This window comes from Ceraceosorus guamensis (genome assembly GCF_003144195.1).
Source record: "Ceraceosorus guamensis strain MCA 4658 unplaced genomic scaffold IE81scaffold_9, whole genome shotgun sequence".
Lineage (NCBI taxonomy): Eukaryota > Fungi > Basidiomycota > Exobasidiomycetes > Ceraceosorales > Ceraceosoraceae > Ceraceosorus > Ceraceosorus guamensis.
In genome coordinates, this window is record NW_020290004.1 from 349983 (window position 1) to 367689 (window position 17707).

Sequence of the window (17707 nt, forward strand, 5' to 3'; positions counted from 1 at the left end):
TGCGATAACTCTTCTTTGCTGTCGAGCTAAAGCGGCGTTGATGTGCCTCACTCCGCGAAGTACGGCCGCGCCCAGCTATGGTTGGAGATCATCGAGGGAGATTACGCAAACTTAAGACTCGATGATAATTGTCATCGCAAAGGTGCGGTCCTTGCAACACAGACGTTGACATTTGTGCGATGCCCTTGTGCAGAAGAAGAGAAGAATTACGAATGAGGCAGTCGATGTGTTTCATGATCACCAACAGGAAAGCTTTGCAAGCTGTCGCCACCGCGCGCGGCCTCACACACGCATCGCGAGCGAGCTCAGTGAGAAGTTTTTGCATGCAGGGAGGGGTCGAGCATGCAGCAGGTCTCACGCCATCCACCCGCCTCTGATGTGCCGCCTCGAGCCATCAGATGACTGGAAGCCCACCTTCTGTCGAGCAGGATTAGCACAAATTTTTGGGCTCCTCCGCTTGTGTGCGTGCTAACGATTGCTGAGGCAAAGGCGCAAGCGCAACGATGCGCCGATTGAGATGCAGGCGCCTGCCAAGTCGCGAGAACTCCGTTCGGTGATGTTTCTGAGCAGTGACGGGCGCCTACTATAGCTAGGGTATGATGTTAATACTCACGACTAATCACGAATCAGAATCGTGAATGGCACCCAGCGCGCAGAGCAGGCGTTGTTTCGCGATAAGCTAGGATTCAAATTGTGCAGCTTTCGTGTCCTATGCTGTGAGTCCGCAATTAATTGTGAGTGAACACTCGCGACTCTTGCAGCAGCAAAAGGGCGTAGCGAAAGGGCGCAGCAAGGGGGCGCAGCTCAAGCAACTGAAGCGACCGGCCTAGACTCGCTGCATGGCTTCGATGGGCGATAAGGCGAGCAAGACGCCCCGGCCGAGGTGCAGGCAGCAGCTTGACACACAAGATGGAGGATATCGGGCCACCAACGTACGCCCTTCCTGGTCTCAGCTTGCTGCGTCGTCTTATGATATGAGAGGTCTGCTGATAAGCTCTCGGGGCTTGGCATGCGTCAAGCTTGTCACGCGATACCAGATACCGTTCGCGCGGTCAGCACTCACGACTTCCGGTGGGGTAAATTCTGCAAGGCACTTCGCTAGCTGCACCTATACAACAGTACGTGGACGTCGGAGCCAAGCTGAGTGCTGGTACAGCAGTCGCGAGTGAAGGCGCCGAAGGGCGTGGCGTGCACATCCGCGACTAAGATACATGTACTCACACACTGTAGCGCGGTCGACTTTTAACGCTTTAAGAAGACCAGCCCGTTCCTGCATTCCATCCTACCTCGCCCCCTTCTTCAGATGAAGGCTTACCCCGACTTGGAAGGCCAAAGTGCATCCATCTGACAGCCGGACCACCATCCATTCGTCCTATCCACCCAGCCTCTGACTTAACTCAGTTGGCTCTTCCTCTCCTTTCGGAATCTCCTCTTCTCTTCTAAGACTGGAACCCTAGAGCCACTTGCGCGCAAGATCCTTCGTCACGATGGCTGATGCGGTCACTCGTGCTGAGTCGGTGGCGTCCAAGCCATCCGAGGAAAAGGTTCCGTACGACGTCTCTGTCAAAGAAAGCGTCTCAGATCGCGATGCTGCTGCTGCTCAATCCGAGGAAAATGGCGACTTGCATCGGGCCCTCAAGCCGAGGCAGGTCTCCATGATTGCCATCGGCGGTGCGATTGGCACTGGTCTCATCATCGGCACTGGTTCTGCCTTGGGTCAAGGTGGTCCCGCTGGTGTCCTCATCGGATACGTCGTCATGGGCTTGTGCTGCTTCGCCACGCTTTGCGCTCTCGCGGAGATGAGCGCATACATTCCTCACAAGCGAGGATTTCCTGGTCATGCCACACGCTTCGTCAGCCCCGAATTTGGATTTGCGTGAGTGTTGGTCGGGGAGCGGGGACATTGCCGAGTCCTCTGAGCTCAGATTCATTCGACTTACATTGTGTTGCGCTGCGCCATGCGCCCATAGAACTGGATACAACTACCTCTTCAAGTGTGAGCAGCGCGAAGCAGGGTCACTAGAGCTCACGACTTCTTCTTTGCTGACAGTGGCTTCTCTCATATCGCAGACCTGATCATCTTCCCCACCCAGCTTAGCGCCGCCGCCCTCCTGATCACGTTCTGGACACCGCTCAATCCCGCAGTCATCATCAGCGTCTACCTAGTCGTATGCGTATTCCTCAACTATGCAGGCGTAGCTTGGTTTGGCGAGATAGAATTCTGGCTTTCGTTCATCAAGATCATCGTTTTGACGGGATTGATTCTCCTCGCGCTCATCCTCGATCTTGGAGGTGGTCCAACTGGAGACTTCATTGGCGGCCGCAACTGGAGAGATGGAAGAGCATTCCGCGAATACAAGGCGGAGGGTGCTCTGGGTCGCTTCCTCGGCGTTTGGAGCTGCATGACTACCGGTCTCTTCGCCTTCATGGGCAGCGAGCTGATTGGTGTCTGCGTCGGTGAGACAGCCAACCCCAGGAAAGCTCTGCCTTCGGCGATCAAGAAGACTTTCTATCGTATCCTCTTCTTCTACTGGATCGGCACGACGATGATCGGTCTCATCGTCCCTTCCGACGACCCCAGACTCCTCGGCAAAGGTGTTACGAAGGGCACAGCAGCAGCCAGTCCATTCGTCATTGCAGTTGTCGACGCCCAAATCAAGGCGCTGCCAAGCCTTGTGAATGCGTGCTTGCTTATCTTTGTCCTCTCGGCCTGCAACTCCGATCTGTACATCGCTGCTAGGACCCTCTACGCCATTGCGTGAGTTCTGCAGCTCGTGCCCTCTTGGCTTGTCAGCTGTCACGTCTATGTACTGACGCCTCCCCTGCCGATCTCGACCGTCACGTCGCAGCGAGGACGGCAATGCGCCCCGCATCTTCCTGAAGTGCAACAAGCGTGGAGTGCCTTACATGGCCCTTGGCTTCTCCTCGATCATCGGTGCTATCGCTTACATGAGTGTGAACACCGGTGGAAACACTGCATTCGGGTACCTCAAGGACACCGTCACAATTTGCGGCGGTGTCGCGTGGTGCAACATCCTCTACTCTCACATCGCTTTCATGAGAGGCCTCAAGGCTCAAGGCATTTCTCGAGACATTTTGCCCTACCGAGCGCCATTTGCGCCATACACATCTTGGGCCGCTCTCATCTGGGTCTCCATCGTGCTCTTCTTCAAGGGCTTTGCAGCATTCATCGGCAAGTTCGAGTACAAGACTTTCATCACCCACTACATCGCTTTGCCGTTCTTCTTTGTCCTCTGGTTCGGCTACAAGTTCGTCTGTAAGACCAAGGTGGTCAAGCCTCAACAGATTGACTTTGCAGCTGCGCAATCGTACGATCACCTCGACGAGAAGGAGGACGAGGAGATTGGCAATCTGACCATGAAACAGAAGACGATCAAGTTCTTCAAGGAGTGGTAGAGTGTTCAGCTCAGGCCTACAGCATTGCAAGCATTGCCCTTGCCCGACTGTCCCTGCTGCTGTTCAAAGTTTCTTGTCATCACGAATGTTTCCAAAACCCACCTGTTTGTATTTCACGTCACGACGAGATATTGGATGTTCCTTGACCTCGATGTGGAAAGCTCGGTCTCAATGCCTTGTGAACGGTGTGCGAGAATTCTGGTAGTCGAAAGGCAGTCATCGCTCCATGCTAGTGTAAAATTCGAAAGGTTGTGGAGTCCGCAAAGGCATGGTGGAGCAAGGAAGTTCCTCAATCGCTTCGAGAAAGGGGATCAGCGCACATCGGCTGCGAGGGGCCGATTTTCTATGCTCAGTTGCAAAACGGGACGCGCTGCTTGAGCTTCGCGCTTGCTCCAGGTCCTGCTTCATGCACCACAGCAGCCTCGGCAACGGAACACAAGCTTTGACGGCGGTGAGCCGCGCTTGCTAGGTCAACCTTTGGAGGCGGAGTCGCGAGCAGGATGTGTTGGTCGTATATCGAGGGGGGCGACGCACAATTCACAGCTTGCTGTATTCTCATGAGAGGCTCCCGAGTGCAGGTCCTTCCTTGCCCTTGCAGCACGATGTGGCTTGCTGGACATATCGCGCCCCGAATTTGAATTGTCGATTGATGTGATCGCGGACATCTTCTCCGTGCGCGCGCGGCGCATTCGCGTTCACGTCCCATCCGTGGTCGTCCGTCGTTCGCCGCCGGCTGAGGCGGTTCTTGAGCAGCTCGTCGCGATGTGCTGCCGCACGTCGCCGACAGATTGGTGAATCTCAGAATCACAAATGCTGGTCGAGCGGCTCGTAAATCGTGATCGGACGCGCAAAGAAGCGGAGGAGGAGGAAGATAGATGGAATGCAAGCATATATTCGACGTTTTGCGGGGTCGTTTCACACCTTTCTGCTATACATTGACGTACTGCCAGCGGGTCGCGATGCCCAAGATAGACGCCACGATCATTACGAATCCAATCAATTGAAAGTATTGAGCCCGGCGGTTGGACTTCACGAACATCTCCCTGCATACCCGAGTGGCGAGTGCGTGTGCGGTACAAGCACTTACGACTTTCTGGCTTGCAAGCTTGCATCGCTCACTACTCGCAATCGTCGTGATCGAGTAGGCTTCACGGCCTGATTATGAGCATGCAATCGTGAATGAGGCATTCACATTCGTGACTTGCGACTTCCGTCGGGCAAATCCAGCGAGCAAAGGTGAGACACAGCTAAGCAAGCATTCACATTCTCTTTACGCGTGCCGACGTATGATGAGTGGCAGAGGGTTGACGCTCCTGCCAGCTTGCGATGTGGTGCCTCGAAGCCGCTGCTTGCGGGTACAGATTCGTAATTCACGATTAGCATCAGCACACGCCGCGCTCGCCTCCCCTCCGCTCCGCCCAGAGACGGAGTTTGAGAACAAACATGCGGTCGGCGCAACTCTCTTGCGAGGAGCATATGCATGCTTAGCGTGCGGGTTCCTCGCGGTCGTGTGCGTCTTGCCGTACGATGTCGCGCTGCCTGATGCTTGATGCTCGATCGTTCCTTCTTCCCCTGCTTCTTCTCGCGCAACACGAATCTAGCAGGTGCATGCTGGACATAGTCCCTGGATGCTCTTATCGCGCAAGCATCGCCGCGATGCGATTAGGAAAGCTCACAAAGCGGCCGAGGACCCGCTTGTGTTTGCGATGGCTAGCTTCCGCTCGCACAGTCACAAAGCTAAGGTGCGTATCAGCACAGGCGGCAGTAGACCCCCACTGTCATCGACCGCGGGGCCACTCCCAGCGCACCTGCACGATTCAGGAGGATCAGCCGCGGTTCAGCACTGCATCCGCCGGTAAGATGGCCCTCGGTCTTTCCTGCGACGTGGCTTCGAGCTTATCCCCCGCCTCTCCTAGCTCTGACGATCTGGATTTGTTATTCCTTTGCTCGCCTGTTCCAAGCTTGCATAGTCCTTTGACGCTAATATAGATAGCTTCTGACCGACTGCATACCGCACAGCCGTCTTGCCACGATGGTTGCGCGGTCCTTGCGTCTGCATTCGTGCGTGCACTCAGTGAACAGCAAGCAGCATGGTCAGCATAGACGATATCACAGCAGCAGCAGCAGCTGACTGAACCGCAACGGAGGATCCAGCTCCCACTTTGCCCAGGCAGCTTGAACGCATAAATACCCAGTCCGACGAGCCAGCATAGCCTCCCTTTCCCCACCCGCTCTGCCCACTCCCTCACGTCTCTAACGTCCCTTTCCATTCTCCACCTTTGCCGTCTTCTCAGCTCATCCATTCACTTCACAATGGTCTCTACCCGCAACAAGTGGTCGCGTCTTGCGGCGATGCTGGCGCTCTGTGCTGCCTCCGCCGTGCTTTTGTCACTCTCGACTGCTCCTGTCGCACAAGCCGCTCCCATGGCTGATGCGCTCCAGTACGAAATTCACGAGAAGCGATCCGTCTACCCCAACTGGAACCGCGTTGGCAGGCTGGACAAGCGCACGCAACTCCCCATGCGCATCGCGCTGAAGCAATCCAACATGGAGAATCTCGATGCTTTGCTCAGCGCTGTGAGCGACCCCAACTCTGAGCAGTACGGCAAGCACTGGACGCCAGAGCAGGTTCACGAGCACTTTGCGCCCTCTGACGAGACGGTCAATGTAGTCAAGAGCTGGCTCCAGTCTCACGGTTCTATCGATGCCTCGCGCATTCGTCAGAGCGCCTCCAAGGGCTGGCTCGAACTGCACGTTTCGGTCGCTGAAGCCGAGAGACTGCTAAACACCGAGTACCACGGTTGGGTTCACGCGTCTTCAGCAGGACGCGCAGCAGCGGACATCAAGGTGCACCCTGCGGTCATGAATGCGTACTCTCTTCCTTCCCACATTCGTGAGCACGTCGACTTCATTACACCTACGCTGCACTTTGACGTGCGTCCCGACCTCGAGAAGAGGGACCCGTCCGAGAACTTGGACAGCATCTTGGAGAAGCGTGCCAACGGCCATGCGGTTAGACCCATCGGTGCCCCTGGCTCAGGCTCGCTGCCAAAAGTTCGTCCCATTCCCCAGAGCGCTTTTCCGCTGATTGACGAGCTCAAGGACTGCTCTAACAACGTCACACCCAACTGTCTTCGAGCTCTGTACAAGTTCCCCGCTCTTCCTTCCTTCACCCCCATTAACCCCAAGAACGGTCTGGGAATTGTCGAGTACACCCCTCAGTCGTACATCGACACCGACCTTGACCTGTTCTTTGGAAACTACAGCAAGAATCAAGTGCAGAAGCGACCCAAGCTCGAATCCATCTCGGGCGGCAAGGTCGACTTCAACAACAAAAACGTTGACCTCAATGCCGAGTCCAACTTGGACCTCGAGTACGGCATGGCTCTGGTGAACCCTATCCCAGTTACGCTGTACCAAGTCGGCGAAGGCCAAGCAGCCGACTCCTTCAACAACTTCCTGGATGCTTTCGATGCTTCCTACTGTGCTGGTGATGATCCCGTGCAAGATGGAGTCTACCCTGACCCCAAGACCGGTGTCCAGAAGACTTGCGGAACTCTGAAGGCCTTGCCTACCATTTCCACTTCTTACGGCTACAAGTGAGTGCGGTGAGCCCATGTTGCGAGAGGTTCGATCGTCGACGCTGATTCTCGTTGGAATCCGATTTACTCCGGCAGCGAGGCTGATCTTACCCCCGAGTATGAGGTTCGTCAGTGCAACGAGTATGCCAAGCTCGGTCTGCAGGGCTCCACTTTCCTCTACTCGTCGGGAGACTACGGAGTCGCTGGTAACGGCGGACAGTGCATCGATCCAAACACTGGGGACTACACGGCTGGAACGACCAAGGGAGACAAATTCAACCCTTCCTTCCCCGGTGGCTGCCCTTACGTTCTCTCCATTGGAGCGACCCAAATCACCCTGAACCAGACCGTTCTCGCCCCAGAGACTGCTTGCAACTCCGTCATCTACTCTGGCGGTGGTTTCTCCAACGTCTTTGGCCTTCCAGACTACCAGAGCAGCGCCGTCAAGTCCTGGTTCGCCACTGCACCTCAAGCCAAGGCCTACAGCTCGATCCAGTACAACAACAGCCAAAAGACTCGCGGTTTCCCCGACGTCTCTGCCAACGGTGCTCGTTACGTGGTTGCGCTCGACGGATCGTACAAGTACCACCTGTACGGTACCTCTGCCTCGGCGCCCACCTTCGCCTCTATCCTGACGCTCATCAACGAAGCTCGCTTCGCCATCGGCAAGGGTTCCGTCGGATTCGTCAACCCGGTGCTGTACAAGAACCCTTATCTGCTGACCGACATCACCAACGGTACCAACCCTGGTTGCGGAACAGAGGGCTTCGCTGCAGTCAAGGGATGGGACCCCGTCACTGGTCTCGGAACGCCAGACTACCCCAAGCTGCTCGCTTACTTCCTTGCTCATTGAGTAGCATACGACGACGACGAGGACGATTCCACGCACCGCAGCAAATACTCTGCGCCTTTGCTCCACACCTTTCCCAAGCACACACTCCCCAGCTCGCGTATCTTTCACAAAGATTTCCGCTCGCAGCTCGGCCTCTTTTCTGCATCACGCGCTCCGTCTTCTTGCAAATGACACATCATTCATTGGTCGCTGAGTGTCGAACCTGTACCGTCGGGCGGCCGCACGGGGCTTTTGTAAGCTCGATCTGATCCTCGCTGTGAGTCAACGCGTGAGCCGGGATCTGAGCGTGCTCCTACGGTAGGCCAGGACAGTGCCTTGCTAGCGCGGTCACATGATGCGTACGCTACAATTGGTCGACCTGCTCATGTCCTGCGCTGCCTTGCGCTGCCTCCAGGTTTAATGTGTCGCGAAAGAGCGAGCAGTCGGCAGTAGACAGACCAAGCTGCTCCCGGCCCCATGGAGCCCTTTATCGCAACTAGAGGCGGTGGTCTGAGGAAAGGAGCTGTGCTGCACTCCTTCGACGGGAGGTCTTCTTGCCTGCAACGCCCAATTGCAAGGATTGCAGCGCTGAAGGCAACAAAGACTTGAGGGAAGGAAGCGCATGGCATCGATTTTGCTTGATAATGCTGAGGAGCGTTGCCGGAAATGCGATTGTATCTGTGCTGCCTTGGTTGGATGTGGAGAACAGGATGCCACTGCTCAGGAAGACTTGCTTAGGCACACGATCATGTGGAGCTTCATCTTCTCCATCCGGATTGGTTCATCGCTTCTCTCAATCCTACTCTGGCGACAACGACAGCTGCTTGTCTAGCCTTGACTAGCGCAATACCGGCCAATCCCCACACTGCGCCTTGGATCAAGGGAGAAAGCAGCTGGTCTCGAATGGTCAGGTAGAGAAGGGGCACCCTGAGCGCCAGCGAGGACATCGTCAGCGAGGCGCTTCGAGCGAATGAGCCTGCGATCAGGCTCACCATTCGATCCTCAGACTACCCAGCCAAAGCTCAGGCTCTCCCTTGGGAGACTTGGACAGCTGCACCTTCTTCGCGCCCGACTGTGAAGCTTCGTCCACGACGAGACGCTCTCCCTTTTCTCCCTCTTTGAGATTCGCGCCGCCCGTCTTCTCGGCCAGATCATCTCCTTCTTTTCTAGCTGCTTTGATATCCTGAGCAGCTTCATGCTCCAGTTCGTGAACGTAGCCCCTGATACTAGCCAAGTAGCTCTGTTCAAACCTGAGATCGGGGAGGATGGAGCTGCTGAGAGCCAAAGGATTCAATAGCGGCTTGTCGGAGGTGGAGGAAGAGGAGGAGGTGGAGGTGTGCGTGTCTATCGAAGAGATGGACGAGCGACGCTTTCGATCTTTTGAGCTCGCATCGCCTCGCTTCTTTTCGAGGTCGAGGAGGGACATGGAAGAGAGAAAGGTGGGACGCGTGGGCTGAGGAGTGCGGCTCGACATGATGCGGTGCTGAGCCGGTGGGTGGTCGGGAATGCGAGAAGAGACGAGAGCAGGGCAGCAGGGCAGGCAGCTCGATGAGCTAGAATCGGCAGCAGGTGGTTCAGGGCGATTGCAGATAGCTGGAAGCGTCCTCAAGCTCGGTTGGCAATGGTGGTGGGTGGGTGTTGCCTGTTCCGGTGACTTGGGAGTGCTGGTGTGGAGCGTGGCACATCAAGGATAATCACGTGGTTGTGCATCGTGGTCCATTACACGTGACACGCTCTCCCCCACTTTTTGGACTTTTGTAGCACGCGGGCCGGCCTTGCTGTATGCTGCGTAGGGTCGCACGACCTTGGCCGCAAGAGTGAATGTGGAGTCACGGCCGTGTAGCTGGCACCTGTGAGGTTCACGATCATCCCTTCGATTGCAGCTTGCTCCACAGCTCAGCTCCCACGCACGCCCTTACCAAGTCACTAATCCCAGTATTCATCCTTGCAAGCGTGCGTCGTCGCTCCGAAGGTGGCAAGGTTCAGCGCAGCGCAACCACTCGACCACTCGCGACGCCCTCACGACATGTCGTCCTACGATGGTGGAGCCGTAGCTAGCAGCTCGTCTTCGCACTCCACAGCGTCAACGAGCACAGCGAGTGCTCTTCCACACAGCGGACCACTGCAGCTTGCAGCTTCAGAGATGCTCAAGCAGGAGAAGATCAATTCTTTGAGATCTCAGTTGAAAAGGACCAAGAACGATTTAAACGAGGTGGAGCGGGTGCAAAAGGCGCTCGCGGAGCTTCAATTGCAACGCAATGAAATCGAAGCGGACAAGGCCGGCCACGGCAACAGTGTGCTCGTGAGTGAAAGCGTGTTGCCGTGCTCTGCCGGTCGACCTCGCATCACCACAGCTGACTAATACTCATCGCTCGCGAAAGACTCCACTGGGCTCGAAAGCGCTGCAGAGGCATGTTCCAGTCTTGCAAGGCGGCGCTGGTCCACGTCTACGGATGAAAAAATCGGCAACTTCTGCAGGAGAACCAATCGCAGCATCGCAGGCTCTGGAATTTCTGCAAAGTAGAAGATCAAGCCTTGTCGAGTCGTTGAAGCGAGCGAGAGAGCAGCTGGACGCACTTGTGCTGGGCACGGATCAAGGCGCAAATGCAAGCTTGGAATCACAGCAAGCTCCGCCACCGGAGTCAGTCGACGAGAAGCGTGCACTGCCAAGAGCAAGCGGCGCAGAAGAGACCTCTTCCCAAAGCCAAGCTTCCACCTCAGCCACTAGACTCGCCGAGCTTTTGCAGCGCCTAGGCATCAATCCTTACTCGGATTCTGCAGGAGACGGGACGGACGAACAAGGTCGAGTGCTGAACGAGGAAGGTCTGCCATTTGTGGATCTGGTGGAGCAGGTTGGACCAGAGGACTCGACTCTGTCCCAGTCGCAATCTACGTCGACTTTGCAGGCTGCCTCAAAACAAGCGCCGGTGCGTAGCACCCACCGGCCGCTCGCTACCACAACAGCGCCAGGCAGTACACCACGATCACGATGGGCTGAGTCTATATTGGATCAGCTGGAAGCCGAGGAAGCACAAGAAGCGCTGCACCCACCTGAGGAGAAGGAGCCTGTGCACGAAGCGCACCAGAGCTTTTCCCGCGGGTTGCAGCGACAAAAAGCCAATGCTGGTGACGCACCACAAGGACCTTTGAATTCATCTACTGGATCTAGTCAAGACAGGAAAGGGAAAAGCAGAGAGGTTGGAGACCATGTAGCAAATACAGGTCCACCAACTCCATCGTCTCAGAGACCGAAACCCATCAGGTCCGCCCTCAAGCGGAGTTCTAGCGTTGGTGCCAGCGCGGATGGCAAGGTCCCGACTATGACGAGATCGCTCTCTGGACTTAGAAGAGGATGGCTGAACCTAAACCCAAGCAGCCCTGCAGCTGACGACGCGAAGGGCAGCTCAGATTACATGAGTGCATCAACGGCGAGTCCTTTGTCTAACCCAGCTTCAGGTTCAGACCCTGCAAAGACATCAACGAAACCCAAGAATAGCTTTAAATTTTTGGCTCTGAATCCAGGAAGTCCAACGGCAAGTCCAAGCTGTGGCCAGGATGCTCTCACAGGACCTGCCGCTGGCATCTCTGCAGCCTCGCACTCCTCAGACGATGACGATATCGGAGATCAACACGACGAGCGAATGTCACGCTCCGAGCCTGCTCTCCTCGCGCGCGCCGAGCAAAGCCCATCCCCATCGCAGCGTAGCGAATATGCGGACCGGGGCAGGGCCTCTGTCACGCCTTCCAAGAAGTCAGTAAGGATCAAGACTCCCTCACATTCGCGGGAACGCACGCCAGGTCAAACGTCTCCAGAGCTCGTGAAGAGCCTGAGGTTCGACGATGGTGACTCGTTAGAACGCTCAACAGCTGCTCACAGCAAACGCTCAACAGCTGCTCACAGCCAAAAGAATCTGACGGATGAGAAGGAGTTCAAAGGCGCGGAGGATGAGGCTAGGAGGATCGTAGAGCTGCTCGGACCTGGCGTGGTCAGGGGGCACCCATCTGCACCTGCCGACTTGGACAGGCTGGAGCAAGCTCACTTGGAAGACTCTCAAGGGAGCATCCACGGCGCTTTGTCGTCAAGCGCCGCCAAAATCTCGGAGGAGGCTGAACAGGCAACCAAAAAGCCCGCAAAGCCTCGTGTTAATCCAGTACAGCGGACCGTGATGGAGCGAGCGCCTCGAATAAAGCCCACTGCTACACCAGTAGCGAGCTCCGACGGACCGATCAAAAAAGAATCTGCACTCGCCAAGGGCTTTTTGAATCGACCTAACAAAGCGAGCGGTCCTGCGTCACCTGCTTCATCGCGCGATGCGGCTCGTGTTGGAGCACCAGCAGGACCTTCGCAAATCGCCGCCAGTGAAACAAATTGCGATCCGAAGCTTGGCGATGTACCCCAAGCACCTAAACAGTCTTTTGGCATGACAGCCCTTGACCGTGCCCTGCAAGCCGACGAAGACGAGCTTGCCTCCCGAGAGAAGTCATCACTAGCAGATGGCGCCTTCTCCAAAGCGAATTTGCGGCCTCACGCGAGACCAAGCAAGGCATTCAAGGAAAAGATGGAGAGGGAAGCTGAGAAGCACAAGGGCTGTGGCAAGAGAGGGGAAGATGAGGTCTGGGACCTCAAGAGGCCGGAGGATACAGAGGAATACAAGGACTCGGAAGACAGCGGAGAAAGTCGTGTGAGGTTCGCAGACAGGCCGCAAATTGTTGGAGAAGACCAGAGTACCCAGCCTGCGGCGTCTACCACGAAGGAGTCATCTTTGTTCGCAAGACCCGCAGTACGTTTTGCCAACGAAAGCGGTCGGCCAGATGGCTCCAGCACGTCTCGAAAGCAGCTTTCAGAGACTGATGCGGCAGAGGACGAAGAAGAATCCGAGGGAGATATCGTCTCCGAAGACGGCTCCGAGGACCTGGTGCGCAACTCAGATCTGGGCTCCGACTTTGATGAGGAGGACATTGATTCGGATTCGTCGGAGATCGACCTTGAAGAGCTTGCGCCCACATTGGAGAGCATGCTGGACGACTTTGAGTCGGCCGAGCTGGCCCGAGAGTATGAGCTTGCCCGTGCACGCATCAGCGCTACCAAAGCTAGACTTGGTGCGTCTGTACTGCGGGGCACTCCGACTTTGGGCAATGACGCAGCTAGCGATGATGACACCGACGCTGGCGACGACGCGTACGATGACGGAAGGGACATTGTCAGCGCCAGACACGGGGCCACAGAAGGCGAAGTCGAAGGGTCAGGTGGCAAACGCATGTCCAGGTTCAAGTCGGAAAGGTACGCAAGAGCCGCTGGATTTATCAACGATCGCTTCGCGCCTCAAAGTCGAGAACTCAGCATGCGTGGCATAGCGGGAGAGAGGGAGGCAGATGCTCAAGCGGATCAGGCAGGACACGAGTTGGCCCACTTGCTTTCCGATGCGAGAAACGTTGGGCCGGATCGAGCGCTGGACATGAGCGGATCAAGCCAGAATCCAGTGATGGTCTTGCCGCGCATAGCGCCGGTGCGATATCCAAAGAATGCTCGAGACCTCCTTGGTGGATCCGCAGAGGAAGATGCGTCGTCATTTGAACCGGTGAATGCGAGAGCAATTGTGCGCAGCAGGAGACTGGGAGCAGGAGGACCTGTCGACCTGGAAGGAGGCTCTGAAGAGGATGAAGAAGCTGAAGATTTGGCAGCTGTGATGGGGGCTAGGCTAGACTTGGCGCAGCAACAGAGAGAAGAAGGCATTCTGCCCGGCACAGCGGCGCGCGGATCCAGCACGAGGAAAGCACGGGGCAATGCCCAAGATCCGCCTCTCGTTCGAAGCAAGCGCGCTGCAGCTTCTGACTTGCCAAGCTCGAGCGAGAAGGGACAAGGTGATCAATTCGCGAAGCCGCGGGCACCACAGGTTATCGCATCAGGTGCTCAGCCCGCCATCGCAAGCCCTCTTCCTTCTGATGCGACCCCTTCAACGACAGATGCGCAAGGACCAGAACAACCGAAGAAGGTGTCGCGGTTCAAAGCGGCCAGGCAAGCGGCTGCGGATTCTCGTGCCAGCTCTTGAGAAGACACCACGACCTGCAGCCTGACGTTGCGACACGGGCGTATTGCAATGCAGAATGAATGCTTTTATCCTTACTGCTTTTGGTATACATGCTTCTTCGCGCGATCTTAAAGGTGCTCGTCATCGTCCTCATCAAGAGGTGGGTCAGGCTTCCGCCGGTACGCTTTGAACCATTTATCGCCTCTGTTGCGAATGACCTTTTTGCCTGCGTGTGAAGGGACGAAAGTTTGGATCAGCGCCACACGCCGGCAAAGCCATGCTGAAGCTCGATTCAAGCGTTCTGTCATTTCGACTCCTCCAGCCTTATACCGCGCCTGCCCCTCCACATGACGCCCGCCTCCGATCTATTTTGGCTTGTCAACTCACCTTCCTCTGTGGCGGTCCAGATAGCCTTGACGCAAGGATCGTCCTCCAATTCCGCGTCCGGGATCGGTTCGAAAGAAGGATGCACGTCCAAGTGCCCCACCATCCACAAGTGCAGATCGTGCACGTCCGTGATGGTGTAGAGTATGCCCCCAGGTCGAAGGACGTATGCATACTCGGCCAAGAGGGTAGACGAGATGATTCGAGCTTTGTGCTTGATCTTTTTGAAGTGAGGATCGGGATGCAGGAAGAACATTTTGGACAGCTAGCAAGGCGATCACGCGCGTATTCCGAGCAACGCAACACAATCAGATCGTCGAAGTGCAGAGATGGGCATCTAACAGACTAAAACGCTGTACTTACCTGGCCCTTGCGAAAGAAGTTGGGCAGAAACTTCATAGCGTTTGCGCGCAAGACGCTCACGTTCTCGTAGCCTCCTGCAACGTTGCCCGTCCTAGCTCTCGCAACAAGCAGCTCGTTCTGTTCCTTCTCATCCTTCTCATCCTTCGCATCCTCTTCGTCTCCGTCCGCATCACCCGGCGCTTGATCCTTGCGAGAGCGCTTGTTGGGATGGGAAGACGTGCTTGACTGTGCGTCGCTAGTGTTATCAGGACCGACAGTTGGTGATACGCCTGCTCCCTCCGCTGATGACGAAGCGGCGCTGCCTGTGCCTACCTGAGATGTGTCGTTACCAGCGGCGTGCTCTCCGCGTCGGTGGGATCGAGCAGCCAATCTCAGAGCGTGGGCCTTATCCTCCACATACTGAGCTACCTGAGCTCGAATCTCTAGCCCTACGCATAAACAGACACCGGCTACGCTTCAGATTGAGCTTTTTCTCATCGATCGAACTCTGGCAAAGCACCGCCCACCCACCGAGAATGAGTTTGTCAGGAAAGATGGGTGCCAGATCAAACAACAATCCTCCGAACCCGCACCCCACATCCAGAAACTCGGGCAAGGCCTTGGTCCGTGTAAAGACGGAGGCTTGATCAATTTGGGCGGAAGAGTCGGCATAACCGTCGGATGAAGCAAATGCAGGGTAATGCTTGCTCCAGTCCATTTCCGAGGGTGAGCTGGGACTGCAACGGAACACGGGGAAGCGACGAGCGATCAGCACTTCATTTCGACCACAAGCACCCTGCTCCGCTGCCCGCATCACCAGCCTGCTCAAATCTCGCAACCTCACTTGAAGCGCTCTGTTGATCGGCGAGGCTACTCACAAGACCAGATCATGATCGCTGAAAGGATTCGCGTGAGCCCTTTGTCTGTACCATCTCTTTTGAGGGATCATCAGCGTGCCAGTCGAGCTGCCCGCATAATTCAGATGATTCATCCCTTCCTCCTTTCCCGCCCTCACTCCTCCCTTCTTGCGCTTCTCAGCTGGCATGTTCGCGCTTCAACTCGAAGATCACTGATCCAAGATGGAGGAAGCGAATTGGATGTTTGTGCAACCTTGCGGAATGAAGAGTGAGACAGGCAAGTCAAGAGCCTTTGATGTGGAGAAGAATGTCAGGAGTCGAGATGCACACAGGCCAGGAAATCGTTTATCGTGGACATCACCGAGTCTTAAAATGATGTGCCATCGTCGCGCTGTACCCTAAATCTAACAAGATGAATCGCGAATAATTTCTTTTTTGCAGCGGTTTATTACCCTAGCGGAACTGGTCACGTGTCACGACAATCTGAAAACCACAAACCTCGTCGGATCTTGAACTTTGACTCGTGACTCAAACGACAGTCAGGAATTCAAGGGTTGTTTTCAATTGAATGGCAATCACGAATCACGAATGATCGCGGATCAAAGCTTGGCTCAATGTATTTCGAAGGTGAGTCACGATTCTTGGCTGCTGCTCTAGGAGGAGCCTGAGAAGCGCCGGTGCTCGAGTCGATGCTCGTGAAGCCTTGATACACGGCGCTCGAGACTACGATATTTGCTGAGTAGGGGTGAGCCGGTCGCGGGAGACTTTTGATCGCATGTGTGCAATGCCTCGACAAGCTGCATGGGACACAGCGGTATGGGGACTTGCGGAGGAGATGAATGATGACCGGTTCTGGGTTACAAGTACATGTCTGTCTTTTGAGCTTCAATTTCTCAAGTTCAGACGTTGTAGGCTGCGACGCTGCGTCGTGTGCCGGCTTGCACCGCCGAGCAACTTGAACGCGCTGCGCGTTGAAGCTTTGACCCTCAATTCTGAAAACGTCTGCGGGTGGAGACGGAGGCGATGACCTGCTCGAGCTGCCCATCGTCCTTGTCTGCCAAGCTATTGGCATGCGTATGCCGATATGGCAGCATGTGACCCGGAAGGCCAGTCGACACAGCACGAGTCAGCATGCATGTTCAAGCTTGAAGAGGGCCACTTGGGAGCTTGCATGACGACGACCGTCAACTCACGTTGGGATCAAAGTCTTTGCTTCCTCGACATCCTCGATGGAAAGGTTGACAAGCTGAGCCATTTCGAACCTCGTCAAGAACAACGTGCCAACATTGTTCTCATTCTCGTCGAACGCAGTCGGCTTTCCTTGGTCGTCATAGAGCGGCTTGGGATAGTCACGCTCGAGCAATTCTCTGGGTGAGAATCAAAACGGTCTGCGTCAGTGAGCCTTCACTCATCACCGACGCCATTGGGCACATGAGCTCGACCATCCTCCTTCAGAATGTCGAACTCACTTGCGCAATGCCTGAATGGAAGAAAATTCCTTGAACTTGCTGAATGCCTCGGAATAGTCCATACACTTTTGCAGCACGCTGTATGCATGCAGGCAGAACGACCTCGTCAGCTTGTCAGCTTGTCAGCTTGAGAGGCACTGCTGTCCCTTTTCGAAGTCTGCGGTCCAGCTCTGATAGCGTCCTATGAGTGGCCCATGTCGGCCTCACCAATCTCTCCGAGCCCCTGCATTCATCGTCTAGAGCCCGACATCCGTGCCTACAACTCACGCAGATTTGCTATATCCTCCAACAAGCCTCTCTTCATCCGCGGTCGTCTCCATCTCCAGTGAGTACTTGGCCTCTGCAATCGTTAGGGCTCCACCTATTTCTCTGATCTCGTGCGACTCTGCAAATCCCGCATTGAACCTGCCCACCGAGGCATCCTCTGGCAACTGATGCGCCTGGCGCTGACGCGCAGCTGCCAAGCCATTCGTGCGCCTTCCTCCAAACATGATGGGTGCGGATCAAGCAAAGGCTCAAAAATTTGCGAACTCGCCCCAAGGAGCGAGCTAGCGAGCGTTCCGACTGCTGAGCAACAAGAACAGCGATGGATAACGTAGGATTGCGAGTAGATGCTAAGCAGCGTAGGCCAGCTGGCTCTTAACGCGATTTGTGGTAGACGGCTCGAATGGCGGCTGCGCGTACAGAAGGGAGCCGAGCGCTTGACGCTCTTGAAGGAAGTGAGGGCGAGGAATGGCCAAACTAGTCGAGTTGGAGGCGCGATCTCGGCGAGAGTCGCGCGTTTGTAGCATCGCTG

The 17707-nt window shown here is 55.8% G+C and overlaps 6 protein-coding genes across 6 annotated transcripts; 3 read left to right on the forward strand and 3 right to left on the reverse strand.

Moving 5' to 3' along the window:
* Positions 1–1318: 1318 nt before the first annotated feature.
* On the forward strand, positions 1319–3551 carry IE81DRAFT_254099 (amino acid transporter). The gene is made up of 4 exons (XM_025511332.1): positions 1319–1876; positions 1971–1996; positions 2071–2758; positions 2850–3551. Exons 1-4 carry the CDS (start codon positions 1488–1490, stop codon positions 3415–3417), a joined length of 1671 nt encoding a protein of 556 aa, XP_025371912.1. The 5' UTR covers positions 1319–1487; the 3' UTR covers positions 3418–3551.
* Positions 3552–5841: 2290 nt separating this feature from the next.
* Positions 5842–7851, forward strand: IE81DRAFT_286774 (subtilisin-like protein; the record flags this gene model as incomplete). Its single annotated transcript, XM_025511684.1, has 2 exons — positions 5842–7016; positions 7095–7851. The coding sequence occupies 2 exons, from the start codon at positions 5842–5844 to the stop codon at positions 7849–7851; spliced, it is 1932 nt and encodes a 643-aa protein (XP_025371913.1).
* Positions 7852–8588: 737 nt separating this feature from the next.
* Positions 8589–9304, reverse strand: IE81DRAFT_345446 (hypothetical protein; the record flags this gene model as incomplete). Its single annotated transcript, XM_025515916.1, has 2 exons — positions 8589–8757; positions 8823–9304. The coding sequence occupies 2 exons, from the start codon at positions 9302–9304 to the stop codon at positions 8589–8591; spliced, it is 651 nt and encodes a 216-aa protein (XP_025371914.1).
* Positions 9305–9688: 384 nt separating this feature from the next.
* On the forward strand, positions 9689–13941 carry IE81DRAFT_321073 (hypothetical protein). The gene is made up of 2 exons (XM_025513224.1): positions 9689–10132; positions 10212–13941. The coding sequence occupies exons 1-2, from the start codon at positions 9857–9859 to the stop codon at positions 13878–13880; spliced, it is 3945 nt and encodes a 1314-aa protein (XP_025371915.1). The 5' UTR covers positions 9689–9856; the 3' UTR covers positions 13881–13941.
* On the reverse strand, positions 13904–15801 carry IE81DRAFT_321075 (hypothetical protein). Its single transcript, XM_025513225.1, has 5 exons — positions 15464–15801; positions 15117–15322; positions 14607–15034; positions 14247–14508; positions 13904–14085 (listed from the first exon to the last, which is right to left on the reverse strand). The coding sequence occupies exons 1-5, from the start codon at positions 15628–15630 to the stop codon at positions 13988–13990; spliced, it is 1161 nt and encodes a 386-aa protein (XP_025371916.1). The 5' UTR covers positions 15631–15801; the 3' UTR covers positions 13904–13987.
* Positions 15802–15996: 195 nt separating this feature from the next.
* On the reverse strand, positions 15997–17701 carry IE81DRAFT_321077 (hypothetical protein). The gene is made up of 4 exons (XM_025513226.1): positions 17179–17701; positions 16912–16989; positions 16636–16809; positions 15997–16504 (listed from the first exon to the last, which is right to left on the reverse strand). Exons 1-4 carry the CDS (start codon positions 17400–17402, stop codon positions 16429–16431), a joined length of 552 nt encoding a protein of 183 aa, XP_025371917.1. The 5' UTR covers positions 17403–17701; the 3' UTR covers positions 15997–16428.
* Between the last annotated feature and the right edge of the window lie 6 nt (positions 17702–17707).